At 40.4% G+C, this 23,511-nt stretch overlaps 1 protein-coding gene across 1 annotated transcript; it reads left to right on the top strand.

Moving 5' to 3' along the window:
- Positions 1-1,360: 1,360 nt before the first annotated feature.
- On the top strand, positions 1,361-21,529 carry slc6a17 (solute carrier family 6 member 17). The gene is made up of 12 exons (XM_075476623.1): positions 1,361-1,708; positions 5,525-5,956; positions 9,712-9,869; positions 11,323-11,449; positions 12,630-12,811; positions 13,571-13,681; positions 14,590-14,831; positions 14,930-15,122; positions 15,463-15,655; positions 15,746-15,905; positions 16,808-16,970; positions 17,226-21,529. Exons 2-12 carry the CDS (start codon positions 5,656-5,658, stop codon positions 17,586-17,588), a joined length of 2,193 nt encoding a protein of 730 aa, XP_075332738.1. The 5' UTR covers positions 1,361-1,708; positions 5,525-5,655; the 3' UTR covers positions 17,589-21,529.
- Positions 21,530-23,511: the final 1,982 nt, after the last annotated feature.

The raw sequence follows: 23,511 nt of genomic DNA, 5'->3' as shown, positions 1-23,511 counted from the left end.
AGAAATACAAAAATAATTCCCTTGGCTTAAGGTCAGCACATTTAAATGAGCGCTGTGATAATGGAAAGCCTCGGTGCACTATGAGAAAAAGTTTATACTGTGGCACTATTTATCAGAAATGAAATGCAAGGGTCTGGCTCAGTGATTCAGTGCCATCACTCTGAGAAGACTTGTGGTTATCCGTGAAGCTTTAAGGTGAGTTATAACAGGCCAGAATTCTGGCTAAAGCGGGAGGCAGGGGACATTGTGTCTTCTGTTGCATAATTTAAAGGTGTGATAACCAGCGTGTTTTTGAGTCACACGAGGCAGCCAGGGTAACCAACAGTGTGATAAGCTTTGTAAGGTGGAGGGTTATTGTGCTATTCTTCAGTGTCTCATTCACAACTGTACAGGAGAAAGCTAGTATAGGTGCTGGAGAGAGGGAGGAGCAGGAAGGGGGGGTGCGAAAAAATAAAAAGACAGAAAAGTGCTCACAGGGTGAGTAACCATCATATGATCAACGGTTGCCATGGAAACTGATCCCAGCAGCCAGCCCTTGGAAAGTGAGTCACATGAGTGAATTGAAGGAGACAGGAAGCATACTGTGCATACATGTTTGCAGTGCTGCGTGTGTTTTGGAGGTGTCTTGTGATGTATTCAGAGATAAAGCCTGGGTTAGTAACTAATGACACATTAGTATGTTTTGCAGTTGAGAATCAGCACTTTGATGGTGGAAATCTGAAAATCTGACACTCATATGACACAATGGGCTTGTGATAGCCAAGAAGATAAGTGGGTGGGGAAGCAAACTGTCACTCCTGCAGGTATCCTTCAGCAGCTGCCACATTAGTGGCACATTTTCTCTCTGAATTCTACCACCCCTCAAACAGCATCTGTGTCCCTATTAAACAAATTTCACCCTCCATGATCCACGTCCTTGTCATCATCTGGACAAACACGCCCGATGAAATACAACAAAGCAGGTCATTGCTGTCATGTCAGTCAATTTTAAGGGGAAAAAAACCCACTGAGGCAGATGAAAAATGTGCAGTATGTGCAGAAGGGCACAATAAATAGTCGACTATGGTAGGCCTACAAATCATCTACGCTGGAAAGACGACCATTAAATAGTACCATCGTTTCACATTTGTTTTTACCATAAGAAAGCTTAGTTAGATATTAATAATGATAATAATAATAGCAATAAGGCTAATAATAATTCGATAATTATGATGCATCTGGTTGATTATGTTAATATCCTGTGAACATTGCAGATGCTTGCTTTTTTTTGTGGGGGGGGGGGTTAAACTGTTGACGTACTCACGACCTGATGACTCAAACTTGCGTCAGACTTCGTCGTGACTTACCATAGTAATAATATCTTTATCCCACAACGCAGCAATAACCACGTGGAAACCAGATGTGCGAGCAAGTCTTTTAACGAGCACCGTTCAAGCGCAAAATTGAGATAAACGGTGGCGATAAACTGTGCACGTGCACAACTTCGTGTCACTTTACCAACCAGACTTGAGGCAGGCGCGGAGCTCCTGCGTCAGACTTCACGCACCATGCGCCCTATGTGACTGGAAGCTCTCCGTGATTTCGCATCTCTTTGCGCGTAGAGATGCTGCATGCGGACACTGTGCCTGAATGAAGATATTGTACATTCACGTAGGATTGATGCTGTCTTTCTGAGGCGTTGTAACCCGCTCCGCGCACTGCATAAAAGGTAAGGATACGTCAACATTTATGCAACCATTTTCAGCATTTGATCAGTTCAGATTGATGTTTCTTAAAAACAAAAACAAATAGTTCCGCATTGTCGAGAGGCGCTCCTGTGAGTGAAAGCGACTTGAAATCACCAGATGAGGAGCGATAGCTTTCAGATCATCACCTGACAAATGGTTATTTCACCGCAGCGTTGACGGTGAGCGTCGCTCATTAATCCTCCGAGTTTGACGCTATCGCGGCATGTGTGGCCAATTTTGTCTGAAATAGAACAGATCAGAGGCGGGCTGATCATCTGCTGACTTGTATTGATACAGTTTGCATCTATGCTTTGCTGTTAGGTGGTTGCTTTGACCTTGACAATGCATCAGAGGTTGTACTCACATAGGGAGTTAGTACTCTAGCACTGGCCTAACTGATGGCTGAATGGTCAGGCAGGTAGGTGCTGGTTCTCAACATTCAGGATCAGATCAAGTCAAAGGGAGGGAACATATTAATTTCCACTGGGTAGATCTGTCAGCATTTACGATGACTTGATTTTCTGACTGGAGATATATCTCAGTCAAAGATGTATGGAAGTGACAGTGTGTGATGGTTTGCTGACTGACAGTGTAATTGATACCACAACAGACCATCACCTGCAGCTTTGCCACACTCTGTTTTCCCCTTCAGCTCTGTCACAGCAGCTCCCTGTTATTTGCAGCCATCCTTCAGGGGATATCAAATCTGCCCATGTAAAATGGTGAGAGGCGAGATAGGCAACCACCGATGCTGCGAGGATGGGATTTCAATTTTGCAGGAAGAGCCTATTGCTTAGCAACCACACTAGATGAAAGTGGAACGCAGCTTTGTGGACAACCTGTGCTGCTTACGTCACAACATGTCTGTGGAGAGTTGAGGTTATGGTTCCACGATGACTTCTGCCTCCGATGAGGCTGCACTACACATCCTTTGAGTCTCCACATTATTTACAAGGGTCAAAAAATAAACAACCGCCTCACTCTCTACAGTTCAATTTTGTTTGCATGAATGTTGTGTCTTCACCAATTCTGTTTCAATTTATTTTATTTTTTTTAACATACACTTGCTCACAGTATCCTTAAAAATGAAGAGCTCATTCTCACCATTACCTTCAGATGGTAATTGACTACTGAGCCATGACCAGTAGCAGTTCTTAGACTGAATCTGAGGTCCTGCTGTCTCTGTCATGCCCCATCTGTGTCAGCACATACCATGAAACTCTTTGAGGGTTGCTGGCCTATTGCTACAGCTCTGAAAACTTTCACAGCACAGGATTAGGAGGCATCAGCGAGAAACATATCTGTCTTTTTTACCCTCACAGGCCACCATCAGTCACACCCATAAGTAGTGAGAGGGTCAGTTTGTTTGCAGGTATACCAACAATTTCATTAATTTTGAAAAAAGTAGGGATAAAAGATTGTGATCATTATTCCAAAGTTTTACCCTAAAGCTCTGAATCCCCCAAACTGCACCTCAGCCAAAAAAAAACAAACCAAAAACACATAAAAAGCATATTTATTGGCTAACATACACATCATTGTTTTACACCTCATGTACAGGATGTTTTGGCGATGACTCAGAACTGTGTAGTTGTAGACTGTTGTTGGAAATGTCATTGCAGTTCTAGGATCTGTGTCGATGTACCCAGCTTCCTGCTGCCATGTGTCGTGACTGCTGAGGAATTTGATGTGCGTGCTATTTCTCCCGCCTTTTGATGGGTTTTAGGGAGCAGTTCTTAAGAAGTCACTGAACACAAATCCCAGCTCTGATCCCAGTCAGGCTGCTTCTGTTTTCAATTTGCTGGCCTTGTCTTCAGATCAAACACCTGACTTCTGTTCTCTGCCCTTGAGCTGCCATAGTTAAAAGTCAGGTCTCACACATCCCACATAGCTGAACAAGGAGTTTCCCCTCAAAGTCTGGTTTCAGTCATTTTTCTACTCTTGTGGCATTTAAGCAGGATTGTCTGTGTCAGCCTTTGTTCAGCTGACCTTTAGTAATTAGTTCATGCACAGGAAATGCTTACTTTCTCACAGTATTTCCATGTCATGTTCAAACACCAGTCTTTGAGGGTCTCCATGCTTGAAGCTACAAATTTTCATTTTGCTTGAGCTAAATTAGGACCCAGCTGTCCACTGGGCTTCCCACTGTGTTTTATAGCAGAAAAATATTTCAGCTGTGCCATAGTAGATCAGTGGAGTACCTGTGTTATCAGTTAATGAATCTTAAATCCTCACGCATGCAGAAGAATATCATTTTTTTAACACAGTAGCTCTTAAGCTTGTTGTGGGATCTACATTGCTTTCGACATAATGCGCTGCACTTCTGCCAAGAAGTAAAATGTTAACACATCAGCGGAAAAAACGAGGTTCACACGCAGGTTCTCTTTTTATGAAAAAGCCAGTAAACTGAAGACCACAGCGGCATCATGCGAGTCTCATCACTGCAATCAATCAAAATGTAAGAACAACCCGGAGACAAGATATTGAAGCTCATGTTGAAGTCTGTGCTTAGAGGCTTGAGTTTAATTTTTGCGTTATCCCGACTCGAGACCGGCAGTCACACAAACAGAGTGCTCCCTGCTGTTCATGCTACTCACATGACTCAACTTTAGTATTATAGACTCTGCTCTATAATGGATTGTAACTCAATCTGTGAGGCTTATTTACTTTAATGAAGTGGTTGAGAGAAATACCATTCTGCTCTTAAGCGCTGCTTTTTTTGTCTAATGTTTAGAAATTCTCCAGCTGAAGCAAACTAAATAATACTAAATGGTTAAAGTCACTTGTAACAAGTCTGCCTCCTGATCTCCTTATTGTGTAGTGCCAAAACTGGCATTTATTACAAATTGATAGATTTTCTTCTTAATGGATTAACTAATTTGAGTGAAATACAAATATAATAACTTTAATTTCTCAATTTGAAATCCTACAGATATTCACACTTCACTTGCTGCTACAAGATCATTTTGGGTGTTTTCATATGATATTTGATTAAATGATATATCGACCCAGGGCTGCACGGTGGTGTGATGGCTAAAACCGTCGCCTCACAGCATGAGGGTTCCAGGTTGAACTCCTGGGTGGGGCCTTTCTGTGTGGAGTTTGCATGTTCTCCCCGTGTATGCGTCATTGTCATTGATTTCACCAAATGTGTCTGGATCGTTGTCGTCTGTCTGACTGAAAGTTTTGTCATTTCTGCCGATTTTGCGGAAGATATGTTGCAGTTTTTTTTTCTGAAAACAAGAAAAACATGCAATGTGAAGTGTGAAGAGTCCATTAACAGATATCTAATGTTTTTAAATGCATGTAGTTTCTTCCTTCTTTATTTTCTGCCAGCCGCGCTGATATTTAATGCCAAGCCATGTACTTCTTTCTAACCCTGACTGGGCATTTCTAACATTTCTAACATTTGACCAGATATCTTCTCTTCTATACCTAACCATGTGGCTTTGGATTATATGCGAACCAAAGAAAACATATTTTTGAAAGGGAAAAATGGCTGTGATAGGATCAAAGGTATAACAAGAGGAGGACATGTCTGTCACATGTCTGTTTTTAAGTGTATGTGTTAGACCCTCTTCCACCTCAGCCTCCCTGTCAAAGCAAAATGTGAAATAGTCATGCAAATGAATCTATTGATTAGTGTCAACAGACACAGTTTTTGCTATTTTTTGAAGAAAAACTCCAAAGACGCAGCATCAAAGCATGAAAGAAGTCAATGCTCAGTCAAACTGATTTTAATGCACCTAGATTTTTTTTTCTCGCCACCAATAGGTCTTGTTCATTTCTCTTCACAGATTGAAGAAAAGCACAAACATTTCTCACCGGCACCATCTCAGCTTCCACCTGATTGCCCTCCCGTCATTGGTTCTCCTCTTCTTGCCCCCATCAGCCTCCTCTCTGAAGGAGCCCCTGTGTCTCAGCAGCCATGCCAAAGAACACCAAGGTGACTCAGAGGGAGCACAGCAATGAGCCGGTCACCGAGTCAGTGGCTGACCTGCTGTCCCTGGAGCACCCCATGGACTATAAGAGCAGTCAGATGAGTATGGGTCTCAGTCCCGGATCTACTGCCCCGGTAAAGGCCCTGCTACCTTCCCCCGATCCAGATGCTGAAGACGGTCGGCCAGCGTGGAACAACAAGATGGAGTACATCCTGGCCCAGGTGGGCTTTTCTGTTGGTCTCGGTAACGTCTGGAGGTTTCCCTACCTATGTCAGAAGAACGGTGGAGGTAGGAGGATGAGTGTTAACACGCCTGGTTTATTTTAGTAGCTCAATGTCTGTCTGAACAAGTGTAGACCAGTGTGTTAGGTGTAGATATGCTTCCTCTGTTCAGCTGTCACTTCCTAATTGGGCCACCCACTGTGAACGATGTTTTCCCCCGGGGTGCTGAGTAATGTTAACTAGAAATGTTGTGTTGAGTCAAAGCTATAAATGTGATTTTGTTTATGTATGTATTTATGATTTTAATATCATCCCATTGTTTAATCATGCCTGAAAGATATTTGCTCGGGTTTTATTTGAAATATCTGAGCATATCTCAATATGCTCACTTTTTGAATTGCATCATAGTATCAAGATTTTCGGCTAATTAAGGTCTCGTTTCTCGAATTGCTTGGTCACTCTTTGTCATCTCTTACAAAAGACATAAGTGTGGGGAAGATATTACAAGATGCATAATAAATTAAATTCCTTTATCCAAAACAACCCACAACATGCATTGTCACTCAATTTGAGAAGGGTTCAAATATATTGTTTTGAAAAATGATGAAAGATTCTAAAAACTAAAAAAAATTCTCAAAGGACCACAAGCTTGTTGCATCAGAGGGCAAATATTAGTGGAAAGCAGTATTTCCAGTAGTTTGTATGGAGATCTTTCAAAGCCAGAGTCTTTTATGATCTGATGTTGTGGTTATTTGCTCTGAGCTTACTGAAATGTCTCACAACCTTAGACTGCAGGGTGGCCCCGGCCAGTGGCAGCAGCATCTCCATAATTCAATTTGGACTTTATTGGTTGTCTGTGTGTTTTTAAAAGTTAAATAGACAATATATATTGAAACTCCATACAGTAGTGTGAAACAATTTGCTGTGTAAATATAAACAAGTTTGGGAACATCCGTGGCACATACGCCTGCCAAATGCACACATTTCATCATTTTGTAGTTTAGAATGAACTCTTTTAAAGAGGAAGGTTCACAAGTCATCAAAGCCTGGTTGCTAGTCAGAATTGTATAATCAGGATAAAAGTAGGGCATTAAAGTGATAACACATTATGCACAGATAAGATCATTTTGATATACTGGTGTGTCTATAGGTTTTTTTTTTTTTTTTTTTTTTCAGATAAAGCCAGTAGGTACAACTTGAGACAGAAAACACTGTCTCAAGTTGTACGTAACAAACGACACCAGCCCAGTTACTCTTACCAAGTCAGAGCTGCATTCTCTTCAGCATTTCTCAGATTTAGTCTTCTTGTGCTGTAGCTACAGTGAGTGAGAGTGAATAAACATTCCCCTGGGCTTTCAGACATTGTTGGTTACCTTGTGTGGGTGGTGTGCATGAAAAAGATATTTAAAATGTGTAATAACAAAACTGAACACGTGTGCATTTGCACATTTTAATCCTGGTGTGAATATACTTTTGCCCAATAATGAGTGATTACACACTCATTATTGACCCACTGAATCTTGACCCAGTTGGAGCTGATGCATTGTCTTGTTTGTTCTTGTCTCAGAGATGTGGACAAACTATTTCTGTCACTTGTCAGTGCTTCTGTCTCCGTGTCTCTAGGCAAGTTAATGTTTACTTTACAGTCTTTTATTACAAAGACAAATACCGGGCTTACATACAGTACTTCAGCCACATAATCACCCTGCCTAAAAAATGACTATTTTACTTATTTAATTTGTTCATTTTTATTATATTTTTGTGTCTCCTGGTGAAACCTAACTGTTGTATGCAAACATTTGTCTTCACACATCAGTCTAGACAAGGTACGAATACATTTGAACTCTTCTAGATTGTACAGATTGTGATCAGTTTAGGCTTATGGACACAGTGGAGATAATAAATAAAGACAAAGTGAAGACTATCTTTTTATTGCTAGAAACAAACTACTTAAGTAAGAGAATGAATGAGCAATGGGAAAATACAACAACATCGAAGGACAAAAATGATTAAACAAGTCAGATGAGCACACAAACAAGCATGGCAGGGATTGGCTTGTATAACATTTTAAAACCTTGAGTCTGGCATTTGGCCATTGCTATCTTTTTTATTTGTTGCCAGAGGGGACCATTAGCCAGCCAGGAAGGTCAGTCAATTCACATTTAATGTGACCGTGACTGGGATACTAAGTGCTAACTTTTCTGGTCAAGACAAACTGGTTTTGAATGTATGGTGAAAACTTTTAAATGAACAATTTTGAGGGACACAGATGAGTTTTTAGGGGATTATTAGTTGCTGGAGTGGTACTTGTTGCAGACTTAGAACTTGGAGCTTATCCTCCTGGCAGTACAATACACTAAATAGTTAACTAGCTTCCGTTTTTATGCTACCATACAAACTGACATGGAGCATTTTGAATGCTGTATAAATTCGTTGCAGAGCCATGAATTGTTTTCCCTTCCTCTAACTGCACTCAGAAATGATAGATCACAACTTCATTATGGAATAATTTCATAGGACCCAGCACACTGATCAGAGGGAGTTAATCAATTGACACCATTTGTGGAAAAAAAAAATCTTAATGTTGTAGTACTTTACAAGAGAAGTTGGCACTTTTTCAGTCAAAGATTTTACCGGAAATCTTTTTTAGTTTGCCCTTTGCAACCCTCAAAAGTGAAATTTAATTATCTAGAATATACAGTCAGATGACTGCTTGAAAGTAGTTTTTATTTAATGATGCTCAATTTAACTGTAGCACTGTAGCATTGCTTTGTTTCGTGCGTATTGAAAACCAATGTGAGAACAACTTTGGTCACATATTTTCTTTGAAATGGGTAAATCAGCGCTACCAATCACACCCATACCACTGATTGTGAGGTTTATGATTGTATCGGTCCTTATGTGGTGTCTTCACAATCATATCATGAATACTGTGTGTTCCAGTGAGCTTCATGCTATTCACTGATTTCAACTTTTTTACTTTTCAAGCAGTTGTGTTTCATTCCAATTATGCAGGCATTTAATGGCTGTACATAATCTCAGTGTATTTCTCTGAGGTTTCAAAAAAGAATAGAAAACAAGAAAAACAAGAAAATAGAAAAATAATGGCGTCATCATTAATTCACCCTCTTTTAGTAGGTCAGAAGTACAACATTTGTCGTGTAAAACATTAGAGAAGCAGGTACCTTAACATTTTATCTCCTATCTAACAGATGTTATTTGCCTTCATTATTTGCATCTACTATTCAGAATTGACTGAAATTTAGCCTCAACACAATGTAACGTGATCCTGCCATTGTTTTCTTTTGTGTGCTGCTACCTTTATTAGTCACTGGTGATTTTATCAGAACTCTTATCGGGTCAATTGTGAATCATTCGTTTTAAGTCTGGAAACAGGCCCCTCTCTCTGTACTGTCACTGTTTCTCAGTATAAACACTTGGCTTTGAATGGTTCTGTCACCATGGTAGCCCCTCTTATTTTGACGTAAGCCGGTCTGGATGTGACTTGTTGCCTTCTGTTCTCCCGTTGTCCCTTCTGTGACCAAAAAAAGAGATGGTCATTTCAGATAAAACGAGAGTGGAAGTTCAAACTAAGGAAAGATCGGGAAAAAGAAAAGTGTGAAAAGTAAGATTGAGGAAAAGAGCGTGGAAACAGTGAAATCAGAGTGAAAACAACCTGATTGACTGAATGTTCCTTCTGCTGCTTCACAATGAGATTTTGTACTTCCCCACAGATGAATTTCAAACAAAGGCCGTTAAAGAACAAAAGTACCTGAAAATGTTGCAGTCATTTTTCTTGTTTCTGTCCCTTTGCGATTACAGGTGCCTACCTGGTGCCCTACTCTATTCTCCTCCTCCTCATTGGGATCCCCTTGTTTTTTCTGGAGCTGGCGGTGGGTCAAAGGATCCGGCGTGGCAGCATCGGGGTGTGGAACTACGTCTACCCACAGCTGGGGGGCATTGGGGTTTCCAGCCTGATGGTAAGTGAGTCACAACATTAACATTGCTGTAAGTTAGTCAATCACACTTTAAAATATTACTTAATCACATTGGGTTTATATGTTATTACCAATGTCTTAATTAATGGCCCCTGCTTCCAGGCTACAGCTGTCAGTGGTTCTGTAGTGTGTGCTTTAAGAACTAAAAGCTATCATCACTTTGCAAACATGCTCCCTTTGAGAACAGTAATATATTTCAGTGGAACTATTTTTGCTCATTTGTACTAAGAACAAGTGAAGCTGATGAGAATACTAGTGGTAGCGAGTTTTAGGTTCTGAACCACAATGTAATGGGAAATGATAAAAGATGGCACAAGAAAAGCAAAGCAATGAGAAATGTTATTCAAATTCATCCGCTCAGGAACATGAATACAGATACCAGCTTTTATGGCAATCCATGCAGTTTTGAAACATTTCAATTAAAGCCACAAATGTCCCCTTCATGGTGGCATCAGGAGGAAAAACAGAGCATCTTTCAAGTTCATATGCAGACATTCAGAATCGTCTTAAGATTCTGAATATATTGTGAAATATCATTACTATCCACAGATTAACACTTTTTATTTGTAGATAAAAATACTGATGACTTATATACTGTTACTACTAACCATCACATCATCTCTCATAACACCTCTAAGCTGAAGTAGTACATCTCTATTTTTTTTTATACACAGCGTGAACAAATGTGCAGATAACATGACTTGAGGATGACAGCTCTTATCATTTGAAAATAAATGATCTGTTTACTGTAATTTCTTGTTAAATTAACTTGAACCACCATAACCACAAACATTTCATTACTTAGCTGAAGGAGAAAAGCTGCTTCATCTGACACCTACTAACATGTAGTAGTTCTCTTTCTTTTCTGGTCAGAAGTGCAAGATTCAAAATGATCAATGTTTTCTAGGTTTTACTCCACTGAACTCTCTGCCTGCTCTTATTACCTCCCTTTGTTGCTTCAAAGCTGGCAACATGCAAAGACTAACGTTGATCTGTCTGTCCCCATCATCAACTGGAGTAGTGACCCATCATGTCGACATCCCATCAACATCACCAGCTTAAAACACAGTCAGTCAGCAGCTGAGTTGCTCAGACAGTGATCTATTGTGTCAGTCTTTATGTGCCAGTCATCCCCACACTGATTTAATCAATTTAATGTAAAGCTGGGGATGGAGAGTCCTGACCGCGGGCATTGAGGCGTGTGGCAGCTTGGATGTGGCAGAGGGAGATTCAGCAGCTATAAATACTTCCTCTTTGAGGACCACAGCCATGGCTGCTGAGAGCAAACAGCTCAATAATTCATCCTCACTCAGTCTTAAGCTGTGTGCCCCGACTCAAGAGGAGGCGTTCACCTCTCCAAGCTGCATGCTCTTCGCCCCCCGTGTTGCATTTGTGTAATTACTAAGCATTGCTGTTCTCTCTCATTTCTCCTCAGGTTTGTGGCTTTGTGGGGCTCTATTATAATGTGATTATTGGCTGGAGCATCTTCTATTTCGTCCAGTCTTTTCAGTATCCACTCCCTTGGGCTGAATGCCCCATCCGTATAAATGGAACCCAAGCCAGTGAGTCATCAACTCATTACACCGAACAACAGCAGACGATGCACAGCCGAATGTTAATGTATGGCAAATTATGAGTCTCCCTATAAATGCTGCTCACTTAGTCTAAGAAGATTGAAAAATACTGCAGATTTTGGTGCTTGAGGCTTTGTGGTCAAACAGCAGTGTCTCTGCAGGCTAACAGAGAAGTGTTTGTGCTTTTTCTATGGCTGGACCGGCCTTGCACCTCATCATACAGGACAGCTCTGTTGGAGAGCTTGTCGGATGGTATGACCCGGCCGACTGTCAGTACCTCGAATGGCTGGCAGCTGGTAGCTTGTGGCATGAGCACTTGCAGATTCTGGCCCAGTAAAAGGCATCAGCTTTCATTAACATAACAAGGCAGAACTGTCGAGTGTGTTTCTCATTTGAATTCATGCTGCGGAAAATCCAGTGGAATTTGACTTGGCTTTTTGTAAGGTTGAAAAGTGAAAGCTCATTTCAGTCTACTTTAAGTTACTGTCCTTTTGTACTTTGCGATGTATGTGTATGATTAGGTTTTTGATTAACACACACTTTAACAATCTCCGCCAAAGAACAGAAATGAATTAATATCAGTTCAACTTCCTGTTATCTTCAAAATGGGTAATTTTGTAACAAAATATCTTTTTTTTTTCTATTTTTACTCATTTTCCAAATCATTTGACAGCATTTTATGCTTTTGTTTCATATCTGCAGTTGAACAGTAGTTAAGAAATTTTAAATAAAGATGTTTAGGAATTCAGAATTCAGATTTTTTTTCATAGAATATAGAAGAACATGTGACTGCATTTTCTGATGTTTCACAAAGGTTTAAAAATAATACGTTTGGTGTAACTCATGCATGTTCCTTTGAACCTCTGTAGACTTAGGTAATGTAAACATATACTGAAACATTCACAAATGTGCTGTATTCTCAACATAACACTTACTTGTACTATATAAATGCATTACCAGTTAACAGTGGTAATCATTTGTATATTTCGGTAATTTCATTATTGGCATTTATGCTGACATCCCATCTTTTGCTGTTTGCGAGCACAATTCTCTGACAGAAGGTCAGAATTTTGGTTTTCGGTAATCAAATTTAACGTATGTTTTTGTGCTGACTTCAGCGTCAGACCGCCATCCACAGTTTTCTTCCTTTGCCTTGTTGCTGTTGTAGTTGTGGAGCCAGAGTGTGAGAAGAGCTCAGCCACCACCTACTTCTGGTACCGCCAGACTCTTAACATCACCAGCTCCATCGACGACACCGGCGGCCTGAACTGGAAGATGACCCTGTCACTGCTGGTGGCTTGGATCTTGGTCTGCCTGGCAGTCATCAAGGGCATCCAGTCCTCTGGGAAGGTACTGGGTGCTTGATGCTTCGCTGTGGGAGCTAAGCCTTTAATCTATAGATGTGAATTCTCAGAATTTTGGTCTACACAACAAAGAGTCAATATAAAGACAATTTATCCTTTCGATGAAAATGTTCCATTTCTGTTTTTTTAACCACTGATTCACTCCTATCAGTGCTGAGTCTATTGACCTTCCTTTTATACAAAGATGACATGCAAAACCTGCCATCAGCGTCAGTCTATTTTTGGATCCCAGCTGTGTTATGGAAGAGAGGGACATGCAGCGTTAATAAGCTTAAACTGAACCAAGACATAACTGGTTCAGGATGTAAATGGAAAAAATTCTCACTTTGGCAACAACTGCAACAACATCCTGTAATCTCGATCCAGAGAGTGAGTCATACAGCACACCACAGCACAACATCCAGCCCACTATCTTAACAGGACAATTCATAACACACAGCTGATTGCCAAGGTCTGACACGGTTATTTAAACACTAAAGTTAGTGATCTGGATATCATAGTCAGCAATGCAAAAATTCCCTGATCTGCTGTAGAAAAGGTTTTTGCCTTCAAGACTCATCTCTGCATTTGGTAAGACTTCACAGATTAGTTGTCGAGCAAACACAAAGCAGTGTGTTGGGACTGATCCAGCATGTACAAGTGTGGATGTGTGTTGGATTGCACTTCTCCCTCCATGTGTGAGGTCTTAGAAAGCGTAGCCATGGCAACACTGTGAAACGTACTCCACTTTGTCTCCCTCTCATAGGTGATGTACTTCAGCTCTCTCTTCCCATATGTGGTGCTTTTCTGTTTCCTGGTGAGAGGTTTGCTGCTGAAGGGAGCGGTGGACGGCATCGCTCACATGTTCACCCCAAAGGTGAGAGGTGATTTTCACAAGTGTGAAAGGAGAAAGGAAGGAGATGCACTAAAATGCAACGTCTCGGCTGGGTCATTGGGATTTGGCCACATTTTCAGAATAGATAGTTACAATAAGCACACTCCTCAGACAGTATAACTGACAAGTGACACAGGGACATTTTTGCCCATTCCCAAATGCTTTCCTTGGCCCTGATATTCAGCCCCACCCCTCCATTTGAAAGATGACTATTTTGTTTTTGGTAACAAGAAGTACTGGTCACCCAACCGTTCAATTGTAATGTTTGTGGCCATCTAGATGGCTACGTGACCACAACTCCTTTATCTCCAAAAGAAAAAAAGGTATCTTGCATTGGCAAAAAAGAATGGTCGGACCAAGATAAGAAAAACGGTATCGAGCCATAATCTGTGATGACCAATTCCAGCCTAACTCATTCAAATCCACTCACAGGAATAACGTCATTGATATCCACATTGCGGATTATGTCTCCCTCTTGTGGTGAATATATGTCCTCACAAATGTAGACAGAATAACGGCACAACAAACACAAAAAGAATACATTATTATGACACGCGTGATTATGCTGTAGGCATTATTTTGTCATTGGGTCAATCACACAAAACTTAGTGTAAGTGGCCATGTACATAAGGAAAAGAAAATTGTCTCCAAGAACAAGAATCAGTAGATTATGAGTTTTGACATTTTCACAGCAGTTTGTGAAAATAATTGTGCTGCATAAAAAAATTGATATAATCAGCTTCAATATTTCTCTCGTGGTGATGTACAGTCTGTTTTTATTATTTTTATTGTCTTGAAGAGAACATATAAGAAATAGTATTGTTGAGGTTTATCAGAAGATAAATTACTAATAAGTGAATGACTTTTTTCACTAATCTCATATTCTCCAGCTGGAAAAGATGTTGGAGCCGCAGGTGTGGAGAGAAGCAGCCACGCAGGTCTTTTTCGCACTCGGTCTGGGCTTTGGAGGTGTCATTGCTTTCTCCAGCTACAACAAGCGAGACAACAACTGCCACTTCGATGCAGCTCTGGTTTCCATAATCAACTTTGTCACCTCCATCTTGGCCACTTTAGTGGTGTTTGCTGTGCTGGGGTTCAAAGCCAATATCATGAACGAGAAGTGTGTTGTAGAGTGAGTATGTCTTACTATATCTAATGCAACCTGATCAGCCTCTTTTTATCATGTTATTCTCACTAACATGTCTCTTCTTCACATCTCTGATTGTTCAGGAATGCAGAGAAGATTCTGGGTTACCTCAACACAGACGTGCTGAGCAAAGAGCTCATCCCACCTCACATCAACTTCTCCCACCTGTCTACTCTGGACTACGCAGAAATGTACGGAGTCATAAAGACAGTGAAGGAGGATAGCTTTGACGAGCTGGGTCTGGACGCTTGTGTCCTGGAGGACGAACTCAACAAGGTCAGTGGAATAGACCTCAAAGACTGAGACAAGAATATAATAATGGATCTGTAGATATTGAAAAATGTGTTCAAATATCAGGAAGTTATTCATATGCATTTTGTAACTTTAATAACTTTAGCCCATTACTTTGGGGACTTTTTTTGTAGTGTAATCTACTGTCTGACCCAAAGTATATCTTTATGAGTTCAGAACCTCCATGGCTGCTCTATAATTTATGAAGCTCCAGATAGATGATTAGTGGGTGACTTTCCACACAAGATCATTCATTTCCAGGCGGCGCATTAGTTAGCATGGGCCATCAGTGACTTGTCTCCACCTCCTTCTTTTCATCTTTCAGGCAGTGCAAGGCACCGGTCTCGCGTTTATCGCCTTCACAGAGGCCATGACCCATTTCCCTGCCAGTCCCTGCTGGTCCGTCATGTTCTTCTTCATGTTGATCAACTTGGGCCTGGGAAGCATGATCGGCACCATGACTGGTATCACCACGCCCATTCTGGATGCTTTCAAGATCCGTAAGGAGATCCTGTGTGGTAAGTCCTGGTTCTAGTTATCGGGTCATGCACCTGTCAAAAACAGACTCTCTCAGATTTTAACTGGATGCTTCTTCTTCTCTCCATTAGTGGCTTGCTGTATCATAGCCTTCCTGTTAGGGTTGCTGTTTGTGCAGCGTTCAGGGAATTATTTTGTCACCATGTTTGATGACTACTCTGCTGGTTTGCCTCTCACTGTGGTGGTGATCCTGGAGAACATTTCTGTGGCCTGGATCTATGGCACTAAGAGGTAAATTAATTAGGAAAGGGGGCATCTTTGATAAAGTATGGTACATTGACTGATGGTGGCAGCTAAGTACTGCTATATCTGCTATGAATGTAGCATGTGGTAGATCTGGAGCAGAGTTCTGAATTTTAAGAACAGGCTCGATAACTTTTTTTGTAAAGAAGCTTTTATTCACTCATACTTAGATTTCCAAAGCTCATATTGCTTGATAGTGGGGAGATTCGCAAAGTTTGTGAAAACATTTGCCAAAACATCTCTAATCCAAAACTCTGGAGTCGAATGTTGCTCACTTTGGTCACATAGTGGAGCTGTTCCCTTCATTCGATAGTTAAGAAACCTGTGTTTTGAGACTTTGATAGATAAGCTCCTACCTTTACATATGTGTCAGAAGACTTTATGTTTCCATTCAAACCTATCAGCCTCCTGTAACTACCCCAGTATCTATATCTGTAAATCACTGTTATTCCAGATTGTGAAGCCAAGTCATCATAAATCTGCAGTGCATGCAGAATGTTTGCTGCAGCAGGTTTTGCACAAATCCTTTAAACTAGAGAATACTATTAAGAATAATTCAGCATTGCGGTCGTTCTGATAACATATTTTTTTGGCATTACAAATAAACCTTTCATGAATGGAGAATATTTTTCTAATATTTTCCTTCCTGCCTATTTTGTGCTAAACCTGTGTGTCCTGGAGGCTCTATTACCACTGCCCCTCTTCTGTAAATATCGACAGTAACAAATGAGGTCCAAAAGGGGCTTTGCAGCAGGTGCAGATTTGGGCTTTTATTCCTTGTCCTGTTATATATCAAACTGACTAACACAACCTTCTTTGTTCTAAACAGTAACCAACAACTACATTCTACTTTTTCTTTTTTTTTTCTCTTTGTTTTTTTTTTTGTACAGGTTCATGCAGGACCTGGAGGACATGCTTGGTTTCAGACCGTATTCCTTCTATTACTACATGTGGAGATATGTGTCACCCGCTGTTTTGGTGGTGCTCATTGTTGCCACAGTCATTGAGATGGCTGTCAGTCCCGCGGGATACAATGCCTGGGTGGAGGCGGAGGTCAGTTTCTCTTTGTAATGTTTCTTTGTGTGATACAGACCAGAGGAAAGAGTTAGGAAGAGGTTTTAAAAAAGGGTGAAACCATTACTAGACTTTCTTAATTGTTCCCTTATCTCTTCTTTTAATGTCTTCTCGTAACTAGTTGTTTATGAAAATGCTTGTTCAAACCTGCTTTAACTCCATGTCTTTGCTTACCTCTTCTCACTTTTTCCTACTTCTGTTTTTTGCCATTCTGTTGCTTCTGTCCTTTTAAAGGGCTCAGAGCGTTTCCACAGCTACCCTCCCTGGGCTTTAGCAATGGCCTACTCCCTCATTGTGGTTGCCATGCTGCCTTTACCCATCGTTTTCATCGTCCGCCACTTCAACTTGATTTCAGACGGCTCCAACAAGCTGTCCGTCTCCTACCGTAAAGGTATGATGAAGGACATATCCAACCTGGAGGAGCAGGATGAGCAGCGCTTCATCCTCAGCAAGAACCCCAGTGAGGCTCCCTCCCCCATGCCTGCCCACCGCGCCTATCTGGGGCCCGGCGGCACCCAAGAGATGACCAACACCAACTACGGCACCAGCACCAAGACGGGCTACCAGAACATCGGTTCCCCCGAGTCTGAGCTATGATGAGTTAAGCTCATTGATGCTCCCGTCCATATAACCTCCACCCAGCTTGAAGGTGGGGCGGGGTGACAGTGGGAAGTCAAGAGGGAGAGAAAATTCACTTACAGCATTCAGCACACTTTAACCCCAGAGCTAAATCCCTCTACCCCCCGCTTCTGCTCCAAAGCTCCTTTACCTGTGGTTCCTTCCTTCTTGCCTGTCATAGAGTCTGTGCTGGTGATGGCCAGTAAATTCTGGCTGTGAGGAAGGGATCATGGGAATGTAACAACCTTTTCAACATGGGCAGATACAGAGGGACAGAGATGAGAACAAAGAGAGAAATGGAGCATAGAAAGGTCCACTGTGGGCTTAGAATATCAGCTCTGGCTGAGGTTAAGGAGTGCGTAATGCTAATTTAATTTTTTTTGCATTGTACTGAACAATAATTCCATATGTTAACCAGTTTGTGCTTCTTCTGGTTTAATTTGAGAGGATTGTTAATTGAGGGAAAAGAATTGAAGGAGACTCGGAAAAAAAAACACTCACTCATCTGTATTTCTCAAAAGAAAATCAAAATGGTTACAAATGCATCCATAACAGTATGTAGTAAGTGATTATGATAGTGTTACCAGCACATTCTGTCTTTAAGTTTATTGTGCCTATTATGCATCAGCAATAACATTCAGTCACAATAGGGTTCTTCTAAAACTGTGGATCTCCTTCTATATCTATTTCCCCACTAATGTAGAATAATGTACATATATATTGTGCAATAGTTTGAGACATCAACGTAAGTCGAGCAGTAGTGGAAAACAGTTGGCAGCTTTGTTCCTCGTCATTCCACAAACACAGAAGCACAGTCGCCTGCCATCGTTAGAGCATCTCTGAGCCTTAACGCAGAGCAGCGCTTTTCTTTTAAACATTTCTCATCAACAAGAAAGGCTCTGGAGTAATTGCCACAGTGTGGTCTGCGCTGTTCCAGTTGCAGCGGACCAAGGCGAAGCTTTTCCATTTTAATCAATCGCTTTAATCAGGTGTTTTCATGAATGCCTTAGAAGGGAAGCGGCTGTGACACACAAGTAGAAATTAGCAGAGTGGCTCGTGTGTGATCAGTGGGCAGCTTCACACTTGTCTGTATCAGTGAAAGAGAGGCAGACAGAGAAGGAAACATGAGTTTGTCTTGTACATGCAGATGTGCATGTCATTTGGTTGTCTGTTGCTGAATAAGAGCTCCCGGTGACCCTGCCTGTTTAAAAATAGAGCTGTGTTACCCAGGGGAAGCCGTGGCAACGCACCATAGAAACAGATTCTCTTCTGATGTGGAGGAGGAGCAGGAGAGCGGACACCTTGCTTTGTCTGCTCCACCTGCACGGCTGTTGATGCCCTACAAAAAAACACTCACTGATGTTGCTACAGTGCACTGAATAAGTGGTTCACCGCCATTCAGCACTGTGGATCAATCATGCTTCATCCCAAACGGGATGATGTCCAGGTTTAATAGTAATACATTCCTCCAATTGTGACCACTTTGTAGAAGACATACCTTCATATGCACTACAAAATATACTTTAATGTCTTTTTGTGACCCAGAGTGTGAAAAAAACAACTTTTTTTCCATTTTCATCTATAATCTTGTATGACAGTGTGTGTTTGGGGGTATAATGTGGAAATATACCGTGAAATTGACGTTCGGAAAAAGTGGCGATACATGGTTTTGACCACTGAGTGTCTCTGCTGGCCAGCGGAGGAACCAGTGGCACACTCCTGATCCTGTGGCCCCTCCCTGAGACAGCACCAGTGCTGGAGACTGAACAAATTTAGCGTTAAGCACAGTCAGTCACAGTGTTCGGTGCCTGAACTGCATCTGTGTTGTCTGTTTGCCTTTGCGCTTATATCATTTCATTTCTATTTTTGTGTGAGACTATTACATAGATTGTTTGGACCAATGTTTTTGTTTCATTCACTTGAGCACTTTAATTAGATAAAGACCCTGGAGTTGTTTGTGAAGCACAAATTAAAACAAAAAACAAAAGAATTGTGGAGAATACGTATATTTACGGAACAAGGAATGAATGTCCTTGAATGGCACAAGACATAAGCATATCACAGCACAAATACTTGAGTTTATTTTATTCATTTTCGTTGTTTGATGTCTGTCGATGCAAATGTTAAAGCGATCACCATCTGGTATCGATATTTGGAATTTTTGCGCAGCTCTCTCACCTCTGATGATTTACGCCCCTCAGCTACATCTTAGTCCATTAAGTTTTATTTTACATACTGTGGGTGCAGGGCAATCCCTGGTGAATGTTGAGGCAGAATGTGGTCATTTAATTTCTTATATGGCTCCTGTTTCAGGTTACTTATCACATAACAGCTCCTACAATGGCTGAAACCTAAATAGTTCTACAAGAAACCCTCCAAATCATTTATTTCCCCAGTCATTTATGTACTGTTGATGTTATTTAACAAGTTCTCATGGACATTTGTGATATTGATAATATTACGGTTTTACAGGAAGCTGATGAATACGTCACTATAACCACAAAAGCACACAAAAAAAGGAAGTGATCTTCTTGGTTTCCATTTCAAATAGGTGTAGACATTACAAATCAGCCTGGAAATGTTCTTTTGAGTCTTCATTCTGTAGATTAGAATCATCAATGGGTAAAATTTAGCATGCAAAAGCTTGCAGATCATCGTGAAAACACGCATGCGTTACTGAATACAAATAACACATAACTTAAAATAAAGGCACCCTCCTGCATAAAAACTGAAGCTTTGGTTCAGAGTTACAGCACATTACCGTAAAGCACAGAACCTTAACCAAGACAGAGTTTTTATCTTTTAGTAAACGACGAATTTCCCAAGTCAGTGTGGGCAAACTAGGTGATGACACTTAAAGTTCATGGTAGTTAAGCTTTAAAGTCTGCATCCTACAAGAGGTGACTTGAAGGTAAACCTGACACTGAACTGTACTGCCAATAAAAATAATACATTTTAGCCACAGACCTCCCTTGACAAACTTAAGCAAATACTGATGAGAGCACAATCACACATTTTCCCTTGGATATGATAACTGAAGCATGTTAATCATGCCTTCCAACACTTCTGAGCCCTGTTTAAACTCTGCACAAGAAAATCTCTTCCCAGGTAGTGAAAAACAGTTTGTATTTGGTATTGATGAAAATGATAGAAAACAAAGAATTCAACTCCAGGGTCTCTTTGTCCTGTCCACGTGTTAGCTGTGTTGCAAGCAACTACTAGAGGTGATCTCAGTTTAATCACTGAGATAAACTTGACAAAAGTAGAGTAAAAGTGATTTTATTTAACTGTGCAAATAGTCTTTATGTGACCAGCCATAGTTATATTTATAGTATTTACGACAATGTACTTAATCTGTACATATTAATGTACATTCTGATAAATTCACACTGAGTATCTATAGTGAAAGTGACAGGGTGTATACTTGAGCTGTAAATAATAATTGTATATTTTCAGATATTTTTTGATTTTTGTACCGTCAGTACTGTCATTTTGGTGTCTGTTGGTTTCTGGTGTTTGTGTGTGGTTATTCTCAATAAAATAGGTGAGCGCCTGTGTGTGTGTGTGTGTGTGTGTATTTGTGTGTATGTGTGTGTCTATAAAGTATAGTACTTGTAGGTTGTTGTTGTTTCGTTGTGTGTTTTTCTCCTCTCTCAGTGTTGTGTGCTGCTGATCTAAACCAGTACATGAAATCCAATGTTGTTGCAGTAGACTGGGACCACTAATGTATAAGCAATCTCTTCTCTGTGTTTCTCACTGGAACTGTGATGGCTTCCAGCACAAAACTGGCAACACAATCAGGAAGAAAAGTTTGATCATAACAATAAGACAGATACTTTCCTTTTTGGATGAATCGAGTGAGGCATTGTACAAACACAATAGAGAGAAAAAGATTAAAATAACCACTTTTATTAAACTGACCAAGTCGTTTGTCTCATTTATTCTGATTTATTTGGCAGTTCCAAGTGTTTTGTCCATTTTCATTCTGGCGTTACACTACACATAAGTCTGAAATATATTTTAGTCAGACTTCAGTCCCAAATATAATTTAATTTGGCCTCTACAGATTTAAATTGAGCTATTGTATTTGTGAAGATCAAGAAAAACAAGATTACAGCCTTGTGTAGGTTAGCGATGTTATGACTGTGGGTTAGGGGTTAGAGTTTTTATATCACAAAATTAATTTAAAATGAAATTAAATGAAAAAATATTTTTTTATTTATCCCAAAGGGAAATTATAATGTTACAGAAATTATTTTAACAATCAATAATTCAATCTAAATATTATAAGATGCAGTGAAAATGATCATTAAAATAATCTAATCATTCAAATTTAATCTAATAAAGGGTCCTTATTTCTAAACAGGACATATAATCAGGGCTGAGCCTCATTACCTTGACATGTACAGTAGGTACTGAATATAATAGTTTAACGGATGGAGAGTTTCACTGGTGCACCTCTCCTTTCCCTATTACCTGGTGAAGTCATTTACAATCACTGCACACATACGCTTCCAGGTGGACAAAAAGGTTTTAACATGTCAGCTATAATTATACGTTTATTTAACTAACAAAACCCTTGTGGAGGGGCTGTATAACGGTCATGATCCGTGCTGACATGCTCCTATAACATTCACTGCTGCAGTGTCGTACCTGAACAAAGCTCCTAAACCCATGGCTACTCCCCAAGTGCTTTACCTGTGGCTGCCCACCACTATGGTGGTTATGGTTATCATTGACCCCTATGTCTATGTGTTTGTGTGTATTTGCTTATTGCTTCTGTTAGTGTTTGTTCATGGCTAACAGCTGCTTGAACTCATAGTTAAGTGTTTAAGTTAAATCGTTGGGGGCAAAAAATAAAACTTGAAGCTTTAAACAAATTCAAAGAAATTGTCAAAAATTCGGACGTAGAAATATCTGGCTGCAAATGTTTTGGCTCACCATAATTGTCCTGATTTGGCTGAAGAAGGCTGATGACCTTTTTTGTTGTTATTGTTATGTCCTTTAACTTTGATGTATATGTTTGTTGTTGTATCTGTGGTTTATCCATGCTGTTAAAATGTTTTACATGCATGTTGTAGGTAAATTATGGGTTCACTGTTGTGTAATAAGAGCTCATGGAGCTGGTGCCTTTCTTGCAGGACACTATCATGAAAGAGATTTTCAATCTCAAGAGTTCGATTTTCCTGGTTTAATAAAGGTTAAATAAACAATTGAATTTTCTTCTTGGTTGACGTACACTTTGATTGAATCCTGAAAAACTGACATTTGGTCGGCATCATATCTGCTAATCAGTCTACCTTTGATAATAGAATGATTGCTCTTTTAGCATTCGGGAACCAAGGATTAAATTTGTTCTTCATCATCCCAGACCAACTCTACAGCTCCAACACATTTTACTCATCTTCCTTTCTTTTTAACCTCTGCCCACAACTAAATCGATTGAATTGCTTGGCTCATTTCCAGTCTGGTAGGAAATGGATAGCCACAGTGGTTTCAAACATGTGCAGCTTGGTTGGCCAAGCCAACCATGAAGTGAAATATCCCAACACTGACACAAATTGGGCCTGCTGCCAAAGTAATGGCAGACTTACACCCGTAAATCCATCAGAAACTTGTTGTGTGTTGTAGAAGAAGACGGATCTTCAACCTTTTTTAGCTGAAATATCTATCAGCTGCCTATTCATAGAGACTCGCATTGTAAGTCACGTTCACAGAGACACATTTTGTGGTCTTTGTTTCCTTTTCCTTTTCTTAAACACATTCCTCCTGCTGAGTTTTACTTGCTTCTATGAGTCAACATATAGATTGTCTGCTGAATAGTGGTTCTGATAAAATACCACTTCATTCCTGCTGTCCATGCTGGAGCATGCACTTTGGATCCACATAAAGCTGGAGATGC

The sequence above is a fragment of the Odontesthes bonariensis genome, chromosome 10 (genome assembly GCF_027942865.1).
Source record: "Odontesthes bonariensis isolate fOdoBon6 chromosome 10, fOdoBon6.hap1, whole genome shotgun sequence".
NCBI classification, from domain to species: Eukaryota; Metazoa; Chordata; class Actinopteri; order Atheriniformes; family Atherinopsidae; genus Odontesthes; species Odontesthes bonariensis.
This window is presented reverse-complemented; position numbering and strand designations above follow the sequence as displayed.